Genomic DNA, 25,086 nt, shown 5'->3' with positions numbered 1-25,086 from the left:
TCATGTCTTACCAAGAATAATTTAAAGGTTCTCGTCTGGTTGACAGTGCCCTGAGGAGGTCTGATCATGTTCTGAATTTGATCTGTAGTATCCCTAAAAATCAGGTTAGTTTAGAGGTCAGCCCAGAGAAGCAAGGATTTTCAGAGTTATCTCAGAATTTGAACTACAACAAGGCCCAGGGTCTTCACACTGTCCTTGGTCACTGGCTGATGCTCTATACCCAAGTTGAGGCCCGGGTAGCCTGGAACTTGAGCAGAGTCTTCAAGGTGTGGGGAGTAGCAAGCACTGCAGTGCACATTCCTGGGCCACTGATTATACCCAGTGGAATGTAGGTGGGATTCTTTTTGACCGTTGGAGGGAAAGAGATAGAGGTGAGTATGGAAATTATTATTACTTGCTGAATCTGAGAAAATAATAGAAAGTATAGGAAAAGAGAATGCTAGGAAAGACTTGGAAATAAATAGGAGAAATAATAAATAACATGAATGAGTTGCTACCCTTTTGGTGGTGTTCAGATTCTGAGTATTAGTTTGTAAAGGAGGGGTTCTTGACACTTACCTGAGAAATTAAATAAAGGACAAAGTTCAGAATCAAGGAGTTTTTCTGGAGAAATGTCAAGATTTGGGACAGTAACTCTATGAGACAGATATTTTTAAAGAGCTTTCTATATAAAAAACAAAGTTAGGTTGTCATTTGTTTTTCCTGTAGCATTGTCTGTTTGGGCCCCTATTTCTTATGGTTGCGGGGCTGAACTGGAAGAGTGACCAGGTGTTCAGTCCTCACGGCGTGTTCCTAAATGGCGTGTCCCTAAACAGCGTGTTCCTAAACGCAGTGAAGGTGCTTCCGTGGCATTGCATTTGCTGGTGCACTCTGCTGTGTTAGAACGGGCCCCTTGGTGCTTAGTCACTGAACGTGACTTAAACTTTTCGATTACATAGTTTAAAAATGCCTTCCCTTTATTATTTAAATAATAGGTTCTCACCATGTAGAATTTTGGCAATCCAAAGAGGTGTAAAGAAATAATAAAACTTACAACTCTATAGTTCTTACTGCTGAGAGAGCTCAGGAAACACATGCCATTACCTTTTCCTTTTAAGATACAGAAATAAATTTAAACATTTATTTATAATCGTAATCAGAGAAGCAGGTACTAAGGGTCATTTCACCCAGGGGGTTTTAAACTTTTTTTTTTAAGTGGTGAAACCTCTCTTCCAGTGAAGCTTCCCCGGAACCGCAGTGTGTAAAACTGTTGAAAATGGACCTGTTCTGGTTGAAGCTGTGCTTGGGGATGTGGGCTTTTCCTTTTCTAATGGCTCCATGGGCACCGCGAAGAAGCTCCAGAACTCCAAGCAACTTGTAGCCCAGAAAGATTGAGAGGCTTACCCTCTGTCAGCAGTTCATAGCAGTTCAGTGGCAGAATCAGGACAAACCATTAAAATATTTTACTAACAGTTCTTTGCTTTTTTTCAGTGTTTCTATTAGACATGCTTTACCAGCTGGACTAGTCTTGACTAGCTATCGTTTTGTAATAGTTATTAGGAGGTCAGATTTCAAGTTTTTTACATTAAAATTTTTAATAAATAATTTGGAACTAAATAATCAGCCTTTAAACATTAATATATGCCTGTTTGTCTATTTCTCTAATTTTCACTGTTTTTCTCCTTTTCCAGGAAGGAGATGGATAAAGCAGATGTTCATTGGGGCATTCCTTATCCCAGCTATGGTGTGTGGCACTGCCTTCTTCATCAATTTTATAGCCATTTATTACCATGCTTCAAGAGCCATTCCTTTTGGTACAATGGTAAGTTGCTCGAGTCATACTTTTAAACTGAAAAAGTATAAGAATTCTAATACGAGGCCTGCTGCCTCTCCAAACTACTTACTGAGGTCTTCTTCTTCTTCTTTTTTTTTTTTAAAGATTTTATTTATTTTAGAGAGAGATGAAAGGAGGGAGAAAGAGAGGGTGAGAAACATCAGTGTGTGATTGCCTCTCACACGCTCCCAAGTGGGGAGCTGGCCTTTAACCCAGGCATGTGCCCTTATTGGGAATCAAACAGGCGACCCTTTGGTTTGCAGGCCAGCACTCAGGCCACTGAGCCACACGAGCCAGGGCATACTTCTTACTGAGTTTTGAAAGATGCAGCCAGTGATAACCCAGTACTAGAAAGTTAGGTGAAGGAGAAAGCTCTTGTTAGTCTTCACAACTCTACATTTGCACCTTTTTTTTCTTGATTTTGCAAGCCAGTAAAGTGAAAAAAAGTCTGTATTTTGAGTATGACAGAAGAGAACACTATAACTTTTTAAGGAGATGAATGAACTTGATGAATATATTTTAGAGAAAGAATAATGACATATCAAGAAACATGCATGTTTTAAAGTGATAGGTGAGCATATTGGTAGGAAGTGAAGTTTCTCTATAGTGCTTTTTTTTTCAGGAGCTGTGTATTATTTTTAGAATCTCATTAAACATTTATATATTGTTATTGGTAATGTGTTGCTATAGATATTAAAGTCTTTCCACATATCTGTAGTCACAGACTGAAACTTTTTGAATTATCTAAATATATTAAAACTAAAACACAGATGTACTGGTGCTTTACATACTTACTCCAAATTCTTCCTTTTGTTAACCTTTTTATAAGAAACAGAATTTTAGGCCTGGAGTAGACTTTGGCCTTAATGTACACTTGGTGTGCACATGCACACGCATCGCACACATACCGGTTGCACGGTGGTTATTGCTGCTCAGACAGGCTACAGAACTTGGTCAGGGTCATCCAGATAGTGAATGGCAGAACTGCAACTAGAACCCATGTCTCTTTCTGAATCTTAATCTTGTTTTGGTTTTCTTTCTGTTGTGTGGGAGTTACCGAATAGTTCACAGAAATTCTGTATGATTTTGGTGGTTTTATAGTTTAAGCCAGGTTTTCCATGGATAAGTGCATATACATTTTTACTAAGTGTTCAATAACTTTCATTAAGGAATGTTTTTTGAAAATTACTGTATTTTGCTGTGTATAAAGCACACCCACATTTTTGGCCCAAACTTTCAGGGGGAAAAATCTTTTGTTTTAATTTTTTAACTCAATTTTTTATTCACGTATATATTTGGATACTTAGTTTTTGTATTACAAAGGAGTTTTAGTATTTATTTTTGAACATACTATGATATGAGAAATCTTATGTAATAAATAATTACCAAACACAGTAACAGATACAAATTATTTCAGGTACTACCCATATATAATGCACATCCTTATTTTTCTCTAAAAATTTTAGGCCAAAAATGTGTGCATTATACATGGGCATTACAGATTTGGTAAAGTAAAAATGCTAGGATAACTTAATTTCTGCTTTTTGGTAGGCTTTGGTAGGCTGGAAGAACAAAGGGTTATAGATAATTATATCTTGTTGAACAAGATGGACATGTAACTAAATAATTATAGAATTAAAATATTGAGATGATGTTACCCATAATATGTCACATACTATTTTTTAGTAGAATGGGACAGATATTTGTGACTTTTACCTATTCAGATAATAGTTAACGACTAAAGGCATAATGATCTGATGATTAGATTGAAAGAACAAGGGACCAGGGAGGAAGCTGGTAATAAGGAGTGATGAAGACAAGCATCTAAAACAGACTTAGCTGACTGCAATGATGTGCCAGATCTAACTGGATGAATTATAAGGATGGATACATTTGCATAGCACTTTGTAGTTTACAAAACCCAAAGAAATAGGCAGAGCTAGTGGTAAATGCATCATCCCTGTTTTATAGAGGAAAAAACCAGGACTTAGCAATAATTGGGAAAAATGACATTTTCTTTGTTGTGGTGCTGGAGGTAGTGATGATGGACTTTTTTTTTTTTAAATCTTTTTTTCTTTCCCTTGTGCCAAAAGTACTTCTAGCTTTATTCTGAGAGTGATGGACAGCGTTTGGCGAACATTTTATGCCCTTATTTATTTTTGGGGGGGGTCTATATGTTTTGTTTGTGTGTATTGAAGCTTGAGGTATAATTAACATATGGTACATTATTTAAAGTACACAATTTGATGAGTTTTGAGATTTGTATATATTTGGGAAACCACCATCACAATTTAAAAAAGTATTTATCAAATCCAGAAGTTTCATTTTGTACTTCTGCAGTGAAATCATCCCTTTTTTCCTCCTCTGTCCTTCCCTTCCCTGTTCTCTGGTAACCACCAGTCTGCTGTCTGTCACTGTAGATTAGTTTGCATTACCTAGGATTTCATATAAGTAGAAACACACAGTAAGTTCTTTTTTTGTCTTTTTTCATTCATAATTATTTTAAGATTTATTGATGATGTTGCATGTATTAATTGTTCATTTGTATTGCTCATTAGTATTCTGTTGTATGGATACAACTCAGTAATGCACATTTGGGGTATTTCCAGTTTTGGGCTATTATACCATCCTGCTATGAGTGTTCATGTACGGGTCTTTGTGTGGACATGTGTTGGAGTTCTCTTGGATAAACAACTGCAGTGGAATGGCTGAGTCATATAGCTTAACTTTTCAGGAAACTGGCATATTTTTCTGAAGTGGTTTTGTTGTTTTACATTTCCACTAGCACTGTGTAAGTGTTCTGGTTGCTCCATTATCTCTAGCACTTGATATGGTCTTTTTAATCGGAGCCATTCTGGTGGATATATAGTGGTGTCTCATTGTGGTTTTCATTTGCATTCCCCTTATGACTAATCATACTGAACATATTTTTGTTTGCTTATTTGCCATCCGTATGTTTATTGAATGTTCAAACTTTTGCCAATATTTTAATAGATTATCTTGTTGAGTGATAAGAGTTTTTAATATAGATTAAGTCCTCTGTCTTATACATATTTCGCAAGTATATTCTTCCATTTTGTGGCTTGTCCTTTTATTCTCTTGTGTGTCCTTTGAAGAACAAATTATTTTTTAAGTGAATTTTTTTTAGATTTTATTTATTTATTAGTATAGGAAAAGAGAGGGAGAGAACCATCAATGTGTTGTTGCCTCTCACACACCCCTCAGTGGGGACCTGGCCTGCAACCCAGGAATATGCCTTGACTTGGAATTGAACCAGTGACCCTTTACTTCACAGTCCAGCTCTCAATCCACTGAGCCACACCAGCTAGGGCATGAAGAACAAATGATTGATTTTGAGCTCTTATTTATTGATTCTTTTATAGTTCCTACTTTTCTTTCCTATTCAAGAAATCTTTTGCTAAACCAAAGATCAGTAAGCTTTCTTTGTATGTTTTCTGTTAGAAATTTTATGGTGATAGGTCCCTGATCCATTTTTGCTTAATTTTGTATATAGTGTGAGGGAAGGGTCAAGGATTCTATTTTGTTTATGGCTGTTCAGCTGTTCCAGCAGCATTTGTTAAAAAAAGTACCTTTTTTCCACCGAATTGCCTTAGCACTTTTGTTGATAATCAATTGACCGCATGTGTGGATCTGTTTCTGGATTCTGTTGTGTTTTGTTGAATGGTTTGTTCTGTTTTTATGCCAGTACCACCCTGTCCTGTTTACAGTTTTAAGTCTTGAACTCAGTTCTTCTTTTGTAGAGTTGTTCGGGTTTTTTTTTTTTTAGGTTCTTTGCATTTCCATATAGAGTTTAGAATCAAATTACTAATTTTTACAAAAAGCCTGCTGAGATTTTGATTGAGATTGTGTTGAATCTATAGGTTAATTTGGGAAGAATTTACATCTTAATAATATTGAAAGTCTTTTGATTAATGAACGCAACTTCTCTGCAATGTTTTATGGATTTTAGTGTTTAGGTTTTGTATATCTTTTGTCAACTTTAAGAATTTCATATTTTTGTGCCTTTTGTAAATGGTATTTTTTAAATTTCAAATTCTGATTGTTTGTTGCTAGTGTGTAGATAAATAGTTGATTTTTCTATATTGGCTTTGCCTCCTATAACTTTGCTAAACTCACTTATTCTAATTTTTTGTAGATTCCTAAAGATTTTTTTAATATAAATTATGCTATCTATGAATAAAAACATTTTTACTTCTTATATCTGTCTAATCTTTTTTTATATTAATGACCTTCTATAAATATTTTTTGTATTATTATTTTTTAATTGTTATTCAAGTACAACTGTCTCCATTTTTACCGCCTCCCCCACCCCACGCCCACTCTCCTCTCCAGACCTATGTATGCCTTTTGCTTCTCTTTCTTACTTTGTTGCACTGGCTAGAACCTCCTTCCCTACAGTGTTGGATAGAAGCAGGGAGAGCATGCGTTCTTGACTTACTCCTTACTGTAGGGGGCAGTATTCAGACTTGTGTCCTCAAGTAAAAGGTTGTTTTGTTTTTTAGGTGCTCTTCAAGAAAGTTCCCTTCTAATCCTAGTTTGCTGAGGTTTTTAAAATTGTGAATGGCTTTTTCTGCATCTTTTGAGGTGATCTGTGATTTTTGGGGGCAGGGAGCATTCTGGTAATGTGAATTGCATTGATTTTTTAATCTTAACTTGATCTTGCATTCATTCCTTTGATAATCCTCAATTTATTATGATGTATTATCCATTTTATATATTGTTGGATTTTATTTGTTAGATTTTGTTGTTTTTTGCATCTATATTTATGAGAGACAATATTTATGAGAGTCTATATTTTTCTTATATCTTTATTGCTGGTTTTGATATCAGGTTTTTATATTAATGACCTTTTATAAACATTTTTTGTATTATTATTTTTTATTATAGGGGTATAATATTAGCTTCACCCACTGTGGATTATAGGGGTATAATACTAGCTTCATCCACTGTGGAAAACAGTATGGAGGTTCCTGAAGAAATTAAAAATAGCACTGCCATATGATCCAGCAATTCTACTCCTGGGTATTTATTCAAAGAAAATGAAAACATAGAATAAGTTTTTAACTTCAAATCTAGTGTTTCTTCTATTATAGTACTGAAATGACCCAAGAAACAGAATGCGAGTTATTTATTAGCATGTCAAAAATATCTGACAAAGTAGGATTCTTACAGGTATTTGCGTTTGAGTTGGCGGTGCCATGGTTATTAGATACTATTGTAAATTAAATTGAAGCTAAATCATTTTTATATAGATATAAAGTCATAAAAACATATGAGCTAGATGTGGATGATAAAATTGTCTATTCTGAGCAGGTGTTGAAGGACTGTATAAGCATAATGGGTAACAAGACTATATTTCCCCAGACTCACCTTACCTATGAGCAATTACTGCTTATAACCCTAAATAAAATTTATATCCTTTAGCATTCTAAAATAGGCCATTTCAGGCTGCTTTTCCTCTTTCTGCCCTATGCACACTACAGATTTCCCAAAAGGCTGGTCTGGAAGCAAAAGAATGAGTAATAGCCACATTGTTGGCTTGTGACTGAGGTTGAAACGAGTTGACCAGTTGTTACCTCTGTGGGTTTTTAAGTATTGATGGGCAGTGCTTGTTTGTAACCGGGTCTTACATAGATGTGAGAGGCCCTGGACCTGGAGTCAGTCTTTCCTCTCTCTGCTGCCTGTTTTAACGCTCCACTGGTCCACGAACGGTGGGTGACCTGCAGGCTAGGGGAGGGCCCGTGTGGATTTGTGTTCCAGAGTTTTCGCCAGTGCATTGGACTAGTGGTTTTTTAACTCTTAGCTTTTAAATTTAATTTTAAAACAAAATCTTACTATGAAAGCAAAATACAGAAGAGATACAAGCGTGATTCTATTAATATAATAAATTTTGTAAATTCAGTATTTTAACATTTTAAATTTGTGAGAGCAATAAAATTGTGATGAATACAAATCTAATATCAAGGGGTATAATAGTTCAGTTTTATCTTCGTCAATAACCAGTTTATTTGGTTGAATATCAGTATGGAGAGAAATTCTGACTTCACGGATGATTTAGTTAGTTCCCTGTGGCTTTTTTTTGAAACAGCTTCCCTTGCAATTTCAGAGTATTCTTCAAGTAAACTCATCCAGAACTTGAGCATAAAGAAGTAGAAAATTGCTTTCATAGTTTAATCACTAACAGCTTCTAACAAACTGCCCACATTTTGTTATCTTATATTTAAAAAGTTAGATAAGAAAAGAGGAAAAAAATAAATGATAAGCAGTTAATAATGTCTTGATGAGGCTGTTTATAGGTTCCTTTAATAACTGTTCTTTATTTCTCTTATTTCTTCAGTTTTCATTATGCTTTTTTTCCTCACTTTTACTTTCTATTTATTAGAACCCCAAAACGTATAATTGAAAGAGATCTTAGAGGTGATAGAATCCTACTTCATTTTTCAGAAGTTCAGAGTGAAATGATCTTAACTAGATGCTGGCTTGCAAAGCATTTGCGTTTGTGTCTTTCTGTACCCAGATTTATATAGAGAAAAAAAGCTACAAAGTAGTATTTTCCCAACTGACTACTTTGATTCTAGAATCTTGTCATGGCCTTCCTTATAACCTTAGACTTGGAATTACTAACAGAAAACTATTCATATTATTTTAGCAATGACACATATGTAAGAAATAGAGCTTTACTTCTGTTGTTAAGAACCTAAGGTGGTCTAGAATAGAAATGAGCATGATCTTTGAGACAGGCAGATCTGAACTGAAATTTTAGTCTGGCCACCTGCTAGCCTGTGATACCATGGCTGTTGCTTAGCCTCTCTAAGCCTCATTTTATTCATTTGCAAAATAGTAAAATATATGTAAAGTTCTTTGTGCATATTAGGAGCTCAATAAAGTGTAGCCAAGTAAGTAAGTTGGTTATAATGAAGAAAGATATAAAGGATATGTTATAAGAATGACAGCTGAAAAGTGAAGGAAGAGAGAAAAAGACTATAGCAGAGACAGTGTGGAAGAATACAGAAAAGGAGGAAGTAGAAACATTTCAACTTATGTTAGTTTATTTTAAAGCGCATTCTTTTCTTATTTTTTAGTATATATTTTGTGTAATTTTAACCCATATTGCGCCTAAGTGTTTTCTTTTGTGATTCAAATGTGTTTAAATTTTTAAGTGTATCTTTTATTTATTTTTGTTATTGTTATCGTTCTGAGTAATGACACACATTTTAATTTAATTTACAGGTGGCCGTTTGTTGCATCTGTTTTTTTGTTATTCTTCCTCTAAACCTCGTTGGTACAATACTTGGCCGGAATCTGTCGGGTCAGCCCAACTTCCCTTGCCGGGTCAACGCTGTGCCTCGTCCCATTCCGGAGAAAAAATGGTAAAGAACGCGAATCTCATGTGATTATTTCTCACAATACAGACTTTCTTAGACTGTTATATATACCTAACTTTAGAATTGTCATATATTTATAAGAATGACTCTCTTCAGTTTTAACTTAAGAATTTGTCTTTTGGTATCTTTCATCTTGTATTTTTAGAAGTAGTAATGAACTTTATCCTGACTTCACTTTCTGAATATTGGTGCCATTTACAGATAAGTCACATGCTTTGATAAGTACAGGTGGGTGAGAACTAAAGCTGCATCCACTTTATAACTGCAACATGTAGGTCACGCTTGACCTGCTGCTGTTCTTACTAAAAAAAAAAAGTTGTGTTGGAACATGCCTGTTTATTCACATATTTTCCATGATTGCTTCTGCAATGCAGCATTGGAGTTGAGTAGTTATATCTGAGACCATGTCACCTGCAAAATTTGAAGTATTTACTCTCTGAACCTTTACAGAAAAAGTTTGACAATTCTTCATTTATAATTCAGTTTTCCTTTCCAGATATTTTATTGGTCTAAACAATGCAGACACACATTTATGGCCACATATATGTCCTGCCATTTGAGAGATTAATTAGGGTTGAGACCAGCTGTAATTTGCTAACTTGCCATCTTTATCTTCACTTTGGGATAGTATAGAATAAATACATTGTCACAGTGTATGCACGAAATGCATTCTTGAGGACCTGCTGTAACTCAAGATTAATCCTGACAAAGGACGACAAGTATTTCTGTTTAACAGATGAAGAGACTCTTCTGTTGCCACCATGTAAACATAGTTTACAGTTTATTTGGCCATTCAGCTTTTAATTTATGATTCTTGATGGATTTTTAATTTGAGATGATTTATATTTTTTTTAAATTTTGGAGATAAAAGGAGATGTCATTAATAGGTTTGTATTTCTAATTCTTGTAATTCAAATTTGAGCAGAATGGGAATTCATCTTAAAATTAGTAAGTTGAATATTATATTTCATAACAGTATTAAATATGAAATTTATTACATTGATACATTCTATTCTGCATTTTTTCCCTAGCCGTTACTTGCAGACAGAAATAGAACAGTCTTATTGTACACTTCCTACATTCCCCATCTTGTAAGAATAGCTACACAGTAGATTCTACATGCTCATAATAAGGGATATATATTGAGGCCTCTGTTCCCAGATATTTAACCACATTATAAATGTAACTTATGTTCAGATACTTACACAGTCTTTTGTAGACTTGGAGGTATAGACACTTGCAGAAATTGAGGCTGAATAAAACACCCCCTATAGTTGAAAGGATAATGATCTGTTCTTGTCTTAGAAATTGTCCATAGTCTTTTCTTAGATTGGTCTTATGGGAATTTTGTAGTCTTTTTTAAATTCAACTATATTTTTCAAATTTGATTGTTAAGGCCTGTTGCTACCCTCTGATCTTCACCTATTACTGAGGAGAATCAGCTGATAGGAAAAGCACAGTCAGAAATAACCAAAGTTCCTCCAGGTCACCAGGGCTAGAGAAGGAGAGGAAGGAACAACAACCATGTATCATATTTAGGTGCAGGAAGGCCTGTATCTTCATTTGCTTTATGTGGGCACATGGGAACCAGCATCCGAATACTGGATCTGGCTCTCACTGTGTCACGCAGGGCAGATCATTTTTACCTTCTGTAGTCTTGTCTTTCTATGAAATGAGGAAAGAAGACTAAAATGATTTTTAATGTTTTTTTCGCAGCTCTTAATTTTTTTTATTTTTCTCTCAGTCCTTTAGTTTGTTCATTCCAGAGGTAGTAGTTTAGTACCTTCTTTTTATGTGCCAGACACAGTGCTGGGCCCTGGATGTAGCTAGATGAATAGCTTCTGCCTGCCAGCGTTTATGATCCAGTGAAGTGTGATATGTGTGTAATCAGACAGTTACAGTGTAGTGTGGTAAGTGTCGTGATGGCGTAACGTTCAGAGGGTAATGGAAGAATGGGGAATGACCCACCTCTTCCTGGGAGACTTAGAGAAGAAGGCTTTACAGGGAGACACTTGAGCCGGCAGGTGCAGAGAAGTATGAGACAAGATACGGCATTCCAGGTAGAGAATCACCAGTTGCAATTAGTACATGTTTGTGGAGTCAAATGAATAAGGTTTGAAATTTATTTATTTTTTATTCTTTGGCTCCATTGTAACTCAGAACTCATACTATCCTAATTGTGTAATCCATAGCAAAAGGAATTCTTGAAGCAGTGAGAGAGTGAGCAAAGAAATGGCAAGGCCACAGTTTGGGAAACATTATTCAGATAGGGGTCTCAAGACTTTATTTCTCTCTTGCTTTCCGTAAGTGAATGCCTGTAAAGTTCTTAGAAGTTATTAAGAGATGTAAAAACAAGCAGATGCTTATGCGAATTGCTTTTTTGAATTCTGCCACTGGCAAGAATTTGTATTCCCCAAATTCTTATCTCAGCCTTTAATGCTGGAAAGAACTTTGACTATATTCTAGAACTAATTTGAAGTCCCACCTCTGTGTTGTGTCTCCTTGGATTTTAATTTCTTTTACTGATTTGTTTCTGTCCTTTAAATTGTTTTTTAAGTACCAGGCATCTGCTTTCTATATCAGGATTTATATGGTGTAACATCAAATCAAATCATGCTAGAACTTTACTGTTAATTTTAATATTTTCCAGGTTTATGGAGCCAGCAGTTATTGTTTGCCTGGGAGGAATTTTACCTTTTGGCTCAATCTTCATTGAAATGTAAGCCTTGGCAATGTATTTATGCTTTGAGGGATTTAATTGTAATTAGAGAATTTAAGAGTTAGAATGAAATAGGAAAGCATCTAACAGAGTTAGTCTGCTAGTTCCATGGCTTCCAGAACGGGAGTCTGTATGTCTTTCTAAAAGTAGTTTTCTACTTTTAGAAATATTCAGGTGAATTTTATGCTTTTTTGCATTATGTTCTAGATCTCTCTCATTTTACAGGAATTCTTAGAAATCAAAGCATGCATTGTAAAGAATGCTAGACCACCTTTTGATTACATGAATGATATAAGGAATTACTGGCTTTTATTGTGTTTTTTAAATTTTCTGAGGGTTCAGAGAACTAGGTAAACCATTACCTACCAGTCAGACTATCCTGGTATCTTTGGATTCATAGCTATTCCTGGTTTCCCTCCATAGAGACCTGCAGGAGTGCTGAGAAATGTGTGCGTGTTTGCGGGTTTGAGGTATGCCACCTTGTGCCCAGTTTACCATGCTTCACAACGGCATCCTTGGTTACCGCCGCAAATGTCAGCCTTTCTTTCCTCAGCCTGTGTTCCAGTGTTTCTTGATGGGAATTCTCTGACATCTTAGGCAAGACAGTTCTTTGTGTGGGACTTTGTCAAGAACTGCAGTCATACATCTCTGGCCCCTGCCCATGAAATGCCAGTCATTGTAACTGCTCAAAATTCCTCTACACGTTTCCTTCCAGGTGCCCCACTGCTGATTCTCTCCTGTACAGTGGATGCCTCCGTAACATACATGATTGGATCTGATAGTTGGTTAATTGGAAAAATTGGCTCGTGTAAGGCAATTATTTAAAAAGATATATACATAGCATTTTATTTTAACAAAACAACTCAAGATACATTCTTCACGGATTTTTTTTTTTTTTTTTAATTTAAAGCCCAGGTCTTTGATTTGTATCTAGTTGCTGTTTCCATCAGTTTTCCTTTGACAGTCATTATACATCTTCTGTGTTTTCTAGTCTTTTTAAAGTGGACCAAGAACATAAAGACCTGTCTGAAGTCTTTAGATGGAACACTTGCCCTTTAGTCTTTTATAGCCATCTCACCTGCACCTAGTTTTGGAACTGTTTTTTTTTTTTTTTTTTAGCAAATCACTTTATCGAAGTTTTCCAAAGCATTCAAAATAAATAATTTTTATAGAAATCACATATCCTTTTTGCTCCTATGTTTGTTTCTTGGTTTCTATGAAATGTAATTAAATTGTCTAATTATACTAACAAGTACAACTGACATGGATTTGGGCAAACTGCGGGTGGCCACCACCTATCAGCGGTGGGTTAGTCAGTACCTTCGAGAGGGATTGGATCGGTGTGTGTCACTACATCCCATGGGTTAAGAAGCCAGTTCAGGAACAGCTTCTGTCCTTCAGTCTGGACTGCTGTGCGTCCTCCCCCTGACTTGACCCCTGACCGTCTTTTCCATTCTCCTCCCGTCCTCTGTTCCTTCTGATTCATATCTCTTCCTGCTCCCACAGGTCCTCCTTTCCGTTAGATAGCCTTTCTGCTCATCTTTAACTTCTGTTTTGACTTCCTTCACACCCAATCTCTGTTTGGTAGTCAAAGTGATTTTTTTAAGGTATCAATCTGATCATACCATTTCTTTGCTAAAGACTTCTCATTTTCATGGAGGTAAGTCCAGACTCCACAACATGGCCCTGTTCACATCTCCAAACCCATCTCTTGGTGCTCACTCGTTCATTTGAGATTCTGACTGTACTGACCTTTCATTTTTTTCAAAATACGGTGAATTCTCTTATTTGTGATCCTTTGCCTTTGCTGTTTCTATGCCTGGAACATTCTTCTAGCTCCCTGCCTCTCCTGTCCCTCACACCCTGTCCCCCACATGCCTTATCAGATTCTTCTCACCCTCCCCCCCAAGTCCCACCCAGCCAAACCAGTAAGATGCCCCTCTTAGATGCATTGGTAGAGCACATGTCACGTGCATTGTGGTTGCCCCTTTACCGGTGTTCCCTGCTAAACAGCAGTCTCCTTGAGGGCGGCAGATACCGTGTCACCTTCACAGTTGTATTCTCACTGCTTCCCTGAGATGTGGTAGGGACTCTGTACCAATGTCCTGAAAGAATGAGTGATGAACAAATCAACTAACAAACATCTAGAGAACGGGAGAAAGAGGCTAGAAGACCCTTTCTAATTGAATGATGAATTAAAGGGTAGTAGAATTAGAATGAAGGGCCTTTTTCTTAGTGTAAAATATTTTTTTAAAATTTCTATTGTGTGATTCCTGTAATGTAAATACAAAACACAGGCAGAACTATACTGTAGAACTGTTGAGGGTTATGGGCTTAGGTGGCAGAGTGGGGACTGCTCCGTGTAAACGGTGGAGGCTGTTCAGAGGTATGAGTGGAGCTGCTGGGTGGAGACGGTGTTCTCTTCTCACTCTGCATCTTAGTGTAAAATCCTAGTGCCCTTTCCCTTACTGCCCTCCGAAGAGAGCGTGAAGGCTTTCTTGTCCTAGCTTTGTCCCCCCGATTGTATGCACATCCTTACCCTGTCAAATCTAGTTTTTTATTTCATAGGATATTGTATAAAAGACAAAGTACATTGTGTGAGTAATGTATCTGGAGAAAAACTGAAAGAATGAGGGAATTGACTTTATTTTACAAATACGAATTTTTTGCTATTTTCATTTGTTTTTTCCTATTTTACTTCTTTAAGCTTCTAATTTATTCAGTATCTTTAGACGTAAATGCCCCACTAAAGAAATTGTTCTTGAAAGATTATCCAAGAATATTTTTAGAGCATTTTAGAGTACTTAATCGATGAAAAAAGGCGAGGGAAATTGTTGGAAGTTACTCAAAAGAAAAATACTGAAATTTAAGTGAGAACTAAGATGGGAAACTTAGCAAGAGCAAGGTGAGCTTCAAGGTAAAAACTAGAAAACTGTCTTTTTTGCATTTTCTTTAGGTATTTCATCTTCACATCTTTCTGGGCATATAAGATCTATTATGTCTATGGCTTCATGATGCTGGTGCTGGTCATCCTGTGCATTGTGACCGTCTGCGTGACCATCGTGTGCACATACTTTCTGCTAAATGCGGAGGATTATAGGTGGTGAGTGCTTATTTCTGTGGAGAACCTCAGGGGACCCTGGTATTTTAAAATAGGTTTCCATTTGAAGTATATTGAGTGAAGTAAAAGATACATATAAAAGCTTTGATGCTTAAGAGAGAATAGGAAATTTTTTCAGTTATAAAAATGATGATAATAAAGATGATTTTCTGTTATAAAATGCTGAAAAATAGTATCAATTTCTTTTGTATTAATGAGGGTCACTGTTAGAAATATTTTTACAAAGTGCTTGATGTGGAAAGAGTTTTATGAGGAAGCATTGCTCTGTGTTAATTAAACACAAGGAGACAGGTCTGAAAAAGGAAATGGTTATTTAAACTCACTTACACCAGGGAACTGACAAAATTCAGGATCCCTTCTTCCAGTTCTTAGGCTCTTTCCTTGTTATATTTAAATGCAAAATGCATGCATTTGTTTTTAAAGATACAAAGTTTTAAAGGATTTTTAAAAATAAAATTCTTTGTATTTTAAAATCCTCATTTCAGTGCCATTCATTCAAAAGAGCTGTATTTTTTCCCCCAGGCAATGGACAAGTTTTCTCTCTGCTGCATCAACTGCAATCTATGTTTACATGTATTCCTTTTACTACTATTTTTTCAAAACAAAGTAAGTTGACACATTTTTTTCGTATTTAGGAAACTGCACTTATTTAAATATTAGAATTTAAGGCCTATGTTGAAAGTAAAAAATCAGTATACTATATGTAGTTATTTTGTTTTATTTCAGGATGTATGGCTTATTTCAAACATCATTTTACTTTGGATATATGGCGGTATTTAGCACAGCCTTGGGGATAATGTGTGGTAAGTTCTGAAATTCTTGGAATATCATGAGTAAACCTTTGAGTGTTTCAGAATCAGAAAAACAGTGATGGGGAATTAAGAAATAACATTCTGTTGTTTGATTAGGAACACCAAAATAAGTTCCAGAGTCTGATTGATGTTTTTTTTTTAAACATTTTGTTTATTTATTTTTAGAGGGAGGGTATGGGAAGAGAGAGGGAGAGAAACACCAGTGTTGGTTACATCTTGCGTGCCCCCTGCTGGGGACCTAGCCCCTACTGGGGACCTAGCCCACAACCCAAGCATGTGCCCTGACTGGGAATCAAACCCATGACCCTTTGGTTCACAGCCTGGCACTCAATCCACTGAGCCACACACCAGCCAAGGCTTTTTTTTTCTTTTGAGAGTTCTGCCTGTAGGTATGGGGTAGATAATAGAATAAGACAGATTCGATCATCTTGTTAAAAGCTAGGACCTGGTATGACATTTGTGGACCCTTTTAGTGTACCAGGGTTACATTTTTTTCTTCATCAGAAGAATCTTGTCTGCAGATTGGTGGTTTTCAGAGATGTGAGGTGTGGCTGTAGGCAAAATGGGTGAAGGTGGTCAAAAGGTACAAACTTGCAGTAGTATGATAAGTAAGTCCTGGGGATGTCATGTGCGGCATGGTGACTCTAGTTAATAATACTGTATTGTATGTTTGAAAGTTGCTAAGAGATTAGACTTTAAAAGTTCTCATAAGAAAAACACTTTTAACTGTATGGTGATGGATAGTAACTCGAATTGTTGATATGTTAATATATCACATAAATATTATGTGATGTATCACTTGAAACTAGTGTGTTTTGTGTCAGTTAACAGAAAGAATCTGTTCTGCCCTTCCCTGTGTGCTCAGTTGGGTGGAACATCATCCTATACACCAAAAAGTTACGGGTTCAGTCCCCTTCCTGTCAGGGTGCAAATGGGAGGCAACCAGTCGCTGTTTCTGTCACACTGATGTTTCTCTGTCTCCCTCTCTCAAATTAATAAACGTGCTTTACTGTCAAGTAGGAAAGCTCATTCCATACACAGGCTATAAGGGAAGACAGCTCTCTATGTTATAACCACATGTTTTATTTACAGCTGTTGTGATAACCCTTTTCTGTGATAATTAATTAGTTAACCAGCTTTGGGGGGAAGAGGAGTAGGACTCAAAGGTTAAAACTAGATTTGTTTGATTGGGGAACACCCTGGTGTATCTTTAGGCAGTCAGAAGGTTCTTTTAGTATTATGGCCATTCTTCCGAAGATTGCTCATTCAGTGCCTCTTGATGCAGTTGTAGATGTTTCTTGATTATCACCACCATTCACTGAGGTATAGATTTATGGGATTAGACAGAGGGTTAAATTTTTTTCTTGACTTGATATATGATCTTTGAACTAGAGAGGTAATATCTTGACAGTTACAAAGAAAATGGAATGAACTTAGCTAAAATGTTTTAGTGCTTTTCCTTTTGAAATTTCATTTGGCTGCCTGAAAATTGTGGCATATTTGCAGTTCCCTGTTCTGGCAATGTCTCCTTCTTTATCCGTTAATGGGTGTGTATGCCTTCAGTTCTAATCCATTTGGGGGCAGAGCAGGTACAGTTCAGGCTATGTCTGATTCACATGTTATCACGATACAGAATTATACATACTCGTCAAGTTATGTGCATATCAGTAATTGAAAGAAAAATATTTGTTGATTTTTTTTTAATGTAGATAAAGGAAATAGATATATCTGTTAAGGTGGGAAATAGATTGTTACAGTCTTTATATTTTGAGCATAGCATCTTTAGTGTTAAAGAAATTAACTTTAAAAGTATATCTCTATAGTATTCCCAAGACATTTATTCTCTACAGAGCATATTCAGTATCTTTTTCTTACAAAGTCATATTTTTATAAGCTTATTCTTGAAGTGCTCCCATAAGATTATGCAAAATGATTGTCTTAATTTGATACTGTTTTGCTTTTAAGCATGTCTGCTCAAAGGGGGGGAAATGTTTTGTAAGTCTGGGAAATTAAATTTGATTATCGGACTAGTGTTATATTATGCTAGTTAAATTTTTGATTCTAGTTAAAATCTTACAGATACTTTTAGGTTCTAAGAATTCGGGTTCATTTTTTAAAAAATTGAAGATTATTTTCTTAACCTTGTAACAATTTATATCAAGTAACTATTTCAAAATGAATTATCAGTATTTTGAAGTGTAATATAATTAATTCATATTAAATAAATGTCTATTCATTGCAAAAGTAGTTGGAAGTAGGTTTGCTTTGTTTTGGTGAGGGTTTCTTTTTAAAATTTTAATATTTGTGGGAAATTTTCAAATATATACAAAAAGAGGGATAATTTATCTCTATATCTATATATCTGTAGTGAGTCCCTGTATATCTAACACACCTAGTATCAGTGATTCTCCCAGCCGTCTTGTCTTGTTTATGTTCCCACATTACCTCTCTTTTATTCTGACATGAATCTTGAACATCATGTCATTTCAACTATAAACATTTCTATATATAAGAATATGTTATGTATAATTCTAGTATATAATTATATCACATTCTGATACATGAATAAAATATACTTGAAGTATACTTATATAGTAATATTTAATTATATACATATAAATATGATTCCTAATATGTTCAGATATTCAGTATTCGAATTTACCTGATCTATCCCCATTTCTCTTCTCATTCAGCTTGTTGTGGCCAAGATCAGATTACTAATGGTCCATGCAGTGCTTGGTGAACATGTCTGAAGGCTCTTTTAGAAAGGGAAGGCTGTTCCCTTTCTTTTTCCTTCCAATTTATTTAAGAAACTTGTGTTTTGGGGGTTTGTTTGCTTTAATTCCTGTAGAGTTTTTCACACTCTGGGTTTTGCTGGTGGTAGCCCTGAGGTGTAATTTAATGTTTCTCCATGCAATTCCCCCTCATATTTCCTTTAAAGTGGTCATTAGATTTATTGGCTTGATCATACTGAAGAATACTTACCTAAGAGTGTTTTGTGGTTTTTAAACTTGTGAGGCACTTAATGTCTGGCTTTCTGGCTTTGGGAGATTAGCAGCATTGGTAACTATTGCTAGCTCAAGAAACTCATTAGTGGTTATAATATTTTAATTTTGTTGTTCTTTTTATACTTATTATCTGGGATAATTCTGTGAGGAGAAACTTCTTCCATCAACCATTTGGTTACCTTGAGGTCCAGTTTTATGTAGGAAAGGCAGAATAGACTTGTTTCTTTCCTTGCATATACATTTGGTGTAAAAGTTAGTTCAAAGGCAACCATTTAGGCATATCTGTGTGTATGTGTGTTTCATTATTAACTCATGGAAGACTTACTTTTAAACTTTCAATAATATTAGACTAGATGCTAAATTCCTAAATCCAAGGAGAATCTTCTCTATGACTTAAATAACCAGCTTTCTTATGCTGAAGATAAAGATCCCTTAGTATTTGCAGTAAAGAACTATTCAGTTCATTTATTCATTCAACAAATATTTTGGGGGTACTGTATCATGTACCAAGTGCTGCAGCGTTGGAACTATACACTTAATTTAACAAAACAGAAAAGTGCCCCTGCTTCCTGGTGTTTTAAGCCCCAATCTGAGGCTAAAAACAACATTTCAAAACTTCCCACCTACTTATGTGTGTCTCGTGCCCTTTTGCTCAGATATGTCTTCCATTCTACAAACTACACAGCTTCTACAATTTTAACATAAAAAAAGAAACCCTCAGAATATGCTTCTTCTCTAGAGCTGCAAATGCCACTGAGTCATGGTCTTCAGTCCTTCCCTGAGAGAATTGGCAGTCACTTCTTATCTGTAAGGTTTCATAAGGTCTAGGGAACATGTTAATATTGGTTTAATGACCTAGAATAATATGTGCTCAACTTAAAAAAAGACATGTATTTTTATTAACAGGTTTTTGTCAATGTCAAATTACTCCTGTTTTTATAAGAGATATAATTTAATTGATATATTTATTGATTACATATGTAGTAATAGATACTCAATTCTAAAAATATATTAGGCCACACTTCGTGTATGACATTAACAGCCAGTATGCAAAGCAAATGATACTATTTTAATAAGTTCAGAGAGAATATTAACCTTAAAGACATCTTAAAAAATGAGTTACTTTCCAGAGCAGGGGGCAGTTAGTGTTTGTAAATGATAGATACTGTACTGTACGTATTTGTTTCAAAACATCTTATTTTATCTTTGCAGGAGCAATTGGTTACATGGGAACAAGTGCCTTTGTCCGAAAAATCTATACTAATGTGAAAATTGACTAGCAGCCCAAGAAAATCTGGAACTTTGGATCAGTTTCTCTTTCACAGGGGTGGAACTTGCACAGCAAAAAAAAGCGCAAGAAGAGATTTGGGCGTTAACACTGGGTACTTTGTGGGTCTGTCTTTCATGGACGGCGTAAAGTAACATCTATTTCCATTGATCCTAGGTTCTTACTGACTGCTTTCTCCAACTGTTCACAGCAAATGCTTGGATTTTATGCAGTAGGCATTACTACAGTACACGGCTGATCTTCCCCCAAACTAGCTCATTAAAGATGATAGACCAGCTCTCTTCAGTGAAGAGGACAAATAGTTTATTTAAAGCATTTGTTCCAATACAATAAATAGAGGGAGACTTGGATGCTAAAATTACATAAATAGAAATCTTCCTGGCACTTAGTGTTTCTACGTTACTGAAAAATGATGTTCCAGAAAGATTACTTTTGTCTCTTATTTTTACTGCTATCATCAGCCTATTGTGGGACACTTTTATATACTGAATCTGGGTTTGCTTTTGACCTTTTTTTTTTGATTCAACCGCATCCTTTTTTAAAAAGAGAATTAAAAATATTAAATTCTGCATGTAATATATCTGCTGTCATCACAGTTGGACCAACTTCTCATTTATTTATCTTAAAACTAACCAGTTACATCTTAATGCCATCCAAAGAAGATACAGTCTGAAGATAGAGGTGTACTCTCTACAATGCAATTTACTGTACAGTTAGAAAGCAAAGTGTTAAATGGAGAAGATATTTGTTTTTATTAAACATTTTGAGATTTAGATAAACTACATTTTAACTGAATGTCTAAAATGATTATTTTTTTCTCCCTCCCCCCCAAGTTAGTCTTACATCTTTTTTGGGTTTGAATGAAGGTTTTACATAAGAAATTATTAAAAACAAGGGGGTTGGTTAATAAATGTATATAACATTAAATAATGTAATGTAGGTGTAGATTCCCAAAGCATTTGGATGTACAGATTGACTTCGGAGTACTTTTTTCTGATGATGATTGGTGTAGAAATTTGTGAATTTGGGTGGCTTTTTACATCTTGCCTACCACTGCATGAAACATTGGGGTTTCTTCAAAATGTGTGTGTCTTACTTCTTTCGGGAGGGGGTTGTTTTCTTCTGTTTCCTTTTCTGAGACTCCTACAGGAGCTGAATTTGTAATTTAGAAACATTTAATTTTGTTAATCCTGTCTGGGGCACTTAAGTAACATCTAAAGCATTACTGCTTCAGATGTTAAAATAAAATTTCCTGACCAAATTGTTTTGTGAAAATAGATGTGTTTGCAATTTAAAGCTATCTTTTCGAAAGGCAATGTTACTGAATACAATTTTTGAATATATTATAAAGTATGCTTTTCTAATACAGGGAACCCACACTTTAAAATCCTCAAACTTGCTCACACCTATTGATAGGTTATCCAGTACCGTCACAGACTGAGTGACAAACCCTTTGCATGAAACTGTGGCACACAGATCTGTTCAGGTTGGTGTACTGTGTGAAGTGGGAAAGGGGTAAGAGTGATTAGCTTACTATTGGGTGGGCGAATAAAGGTCACAGTTTTTCTAAGAGAAGTGATTTTAATTTTGAATGCATCTTTCTGGAACTATTCATAATGTGAAGTTTTCCTAGAACCATTGAGTTTCTAGTTAATAGTTTGCTATGCAAATGACCACCTAATAATACTGTATATTGGTATTTTTAGAAAGAGTCAAAACAGCTATATTTAAACCTTATTGTGAAACTCATGCCATTGATAGTTACATAAGATGTTTTCATTATAAAATGTTTATAAATTAATAGACTCTGCATCTGATCATGTGGTATGTAAGAACTATAACCAGTGAAAAGTTTGATTTTTAACCACTTATGTGTGACTGACAAATTTGGTCAGAAGCTGTTGGTAAATCTCCATGCCGAAATATTATATCAAATATGATACACTGGTTCTTCCATTTTCTCTTCTTACCTGCCTTTAAGATCTTACAAGGAAAACTAAAAGTCAGTATTGAATGGCTTATATTTCTAACTACATATGAAGTGTATCTAACAGTATATAGTCTGTCTGATGGAGTGTAAGTTGAACAGCAAATTTTTGTTCTAATAAAATTAAATTTGTTTTATGAGTCTTGCAGGTAAGATGTAGGGTTTTTAAATGAGAAGGAGTGGTTTAACTGCTTTCAGGTACACCGTTTTTTTCTATTAAATTGAGCTTTGTTTGAAATCCTGGAATTTGAAGTGAAAAATAATTCTCTAATTTCCATATAAAAAGCTCCATTAAAATGAGTATAAATCACCTTGAAAAGCCCTTTAGAAAATATTTATTGATTTATGGCTTCACATGGCTGGATGCTGTGTGTCTTGAAGGAGATGTAATTCGCAAATGGTTTAACTCCCTAGTTCTCAATTGTAGACTAGTAAAGTAAAATACTATGTAAAGTTAATTAAGGGTGGGTTTTTCCACTTTATTAATGCTGAGTGCCTGGCTTTCATTTGTTAACATTATTTGCTCAACTTCCCAACTGATGCTTTATGAATACTATAAGAAACTAAAGATAAACTTTCCTCTTGTACCTATAAGCATATTGCTCCTAAAATTTAGTTACATTAGTAATTGACAGTCCTACAAGAGTAGGATTAGGTGGAAATGTAATGGCTGGAGGGATGGTAAAGTTTTCTTTATAGATCGTGTTGGGCTCCTAGATTGTACCAGATTTGCCCATAAACCAGGCTCCATACTCTTAGAACTCATTATTCTGTAGTGATACCTGAATGGTGAATGGTATATTCTCTCTGAACGGTATGTTTGGGCGTTTTCCATTGGGAGTGGATGGACCTCTTTATAAAGGTGGTTGCCACAAAATCCAGTTCTTCCAAAAGCCACTTTATTTAGGGTTCATCACCAATTGTATTCATTTTGATAAAACTTTTATTTCTTAAATGTATACTATCTACCTTATGCCGAATGTCTTGCAAATAAATGTTATTTTAAAGTTTCCTGAATTTATACAAAATGTAAAAAAGAAAGATGCATTAATGTAATTGGTTCAGGAAAAACCACACACTAAGGGCTTCTTTCTGTATATGAAGTCCAGGAAAGAAAAGCCTTCTGTCATCTGTACACTGTGGTTGTGGTTCCATCTGGGTATTAAGTTTAGGTTTTTGTGTGTCTTTGTGCTTCATTTTATTGATTTATTGGAACACATAATAAATAGGAATAATGATGTATGAAAACACAAGTATTTATTAATGTTTTATGTCTTCATAAAAATTTTAGTTATGAAGCTGTAGTTTAGCAATTGAAATGTTAAAGTGATAAGAGAAGTGACAATTTTAAGGTTTGGAAGTGTATTCAGAAATAGACTGAGAGTTAGGGTAGATCAGAAAGTTAACATACAGCTGTAGGAATTTTGTGAGATTTAAATTGAGCACGAGGAATGCCTAGGCCCTCCTGTGAACATTTTCTAAAAGCTACCTGATTTAACATTCTTATTGGAGCCTTAGGCAGAAATAGTACAAAGACAAAAGTAAAAATTAAGTTATTTCAATGTGTTAGGAAGTGGAATAAAGAACTGTTGTGAAAGCTGCTTATATTGAAGTACTGATGAACTAGGATTGCTAATAATTATTGATAAAGCAGCACTCTGTGTGTTTACCGCAATTTGTCAGTTTAAGTCATTTGAAGTCTTAAAACATTTTAAGTAGAGCGAGGGCAAGGAAGAAATAACATGGAATTCTGTTTGAAGGCCTGTAGAGCACACTTGGAAAAGGCAGTTTCACTTGGGTTTTTCAACTCTGTCAAAGTTGAATCTATAAATCCCCACAGAGCACAGGTAATTGGTGACAGAGTTGGAAGGAAATAGTTACTGGTGGTAATTACTTCCATTTTGTACACACCCTTGGTTTGTGTAGGTCATATTCCAACTGGCTTCTTAGTAATAGAGTCCAGTATGTAATGTATCATATACATTTGAGGTTCTAATCCAGTCTGTTTAACTGAAGTTGGATTTTTAAAAAGTAATAAAAAGTGAAATGTATTCCCCTTGAATCCTTTCTTTCTTTCCTTTTTGAAACAGGTGAACCAAGAGTAAGGGATAACCTATTACTACTGGCATGCATATGAAGAGATTACTGATAGCCTTCCACACTTTAATAAAGCAGGGGGTCAGCAGACCTTTTTCTGTAAAGGGCCAAATAGGAAACGTTCGAGGCCTTGAGCACCACGTGGTCTCTTGCCGCAGCTGCGGGACTGCGTCAGCACTCAGCAGACAGTGCGTGACTAGTAAGTATGGCTGTGTGGGCGTGTTCCAGTATGACAGCCACCACAGTGGGCCGTGGTTTGCTGACCCCTGAATTGAAGAATTTAAAATTTGACATTTTATTTCCCCCCAACTTTGTATTTTGAAAAAAAAAAAAGTGTATAGAAAGTTGAAAGAACATTACAACAAATAAGTTATCCTTTTTTAAATGTTTTTTCATTATCATTTTTTGACATTTTTCTCATACAATCTCTATCCTACAGTTAAACCCCACACTAGCCCATGCCTGTCATTATCCTGATTGATAATAGATTGCTTTTGTTTAGTACTTATTTTCTCAAAGGAGTCTCAGATATGTTATCTTAAAACCATCCTGAGAAAACCATAGGGTAGACTTAGGTTTTGTAGAAGCCATGAAAGGGTCTCTTATTTTTAGCCCGGCAGCCATCTCAGGGTTCGGGGTCCTGTTGCTGTAACTAGAATGGGTATGTCCTCTCTCCAGCCTGTGGCTCAGGTAATACACACAGGGGTCACACTGAAAGTGGCTCTTCTGTACCAACAGAAGGGATTCTTTTCATTGTGCTATGTCACAGTCAGAGGTTAATTTCTCCTGATCTGTTTGTACTTTTTCCATCCCCAGTTTTAACTAGTGATTTAAA

The 25,086-nt window shown here is 35.4% G+C and overlaps 1 protein-coding gene across 1 annotated transcript in view; it reads left to right on the top strand.

Moving 5' to 3' along the window:
- Positions 1-24,205, top strand: part of TM9SF3 (transmembrane 9 superfamily member 3) — a 60,131-nt gene extending 35,926 nt beyond the window's left edge. Inside the window, exons 9-15 of the mRNA XM_037138917.2 lie at positions 1,671-1,801; positions 9,065-9,204; positions 11,870-11,938; positions 14,895-15,041; positions 15,582-15,665; positions 15,786-15,862; positions 20,092-24,205. Coding sequence (XP_036994812.1) covers positions 1,671-1,801; positions 9,065-9,204; positions 11,870-11,938; positions 14,895-15,041; positions 15,582-15,665; positions 15,786-15,862; positions 20,092-20,159 — 716 coding nt within the window. The 3' untranslated portion in view covers positions 20,160-24,205. The remainder of the gene's footprint in view (positions 1-1,670; positions 1,802-9,064; positions 9,205-11,869; positions 11,939-14,894; positions 15,042-15,581; positions 15,666-15,785; positions 15,863-20,091) is intronic.
- Positions 24,206-25,086: the final 881 nt, after the last annotated feature.

This window comes from Artibeus jamaicensis, unplaced genomic scaffold (genome assembly GCF_021234435.1).
Source record: "Artibeus jamaicensis isolate MK-2021 breed Jamaican fruit bat unplaced genomic scaffold, CSHL_Jam_final contig_252, whole genome shotgun sequence".
In the NCBI taxonomy this organism is placed as follows: Eukaryota; Metazoa; Chordata; class Mammalia; order Chiroptera; family Phyllostomidae; genus Artibeus; species Artibeus jamaicensis.
Note: the sequence above shows the minus strand (reverse complement) of the source record. Positions and strands in the feature narration are given on the sequence as shown.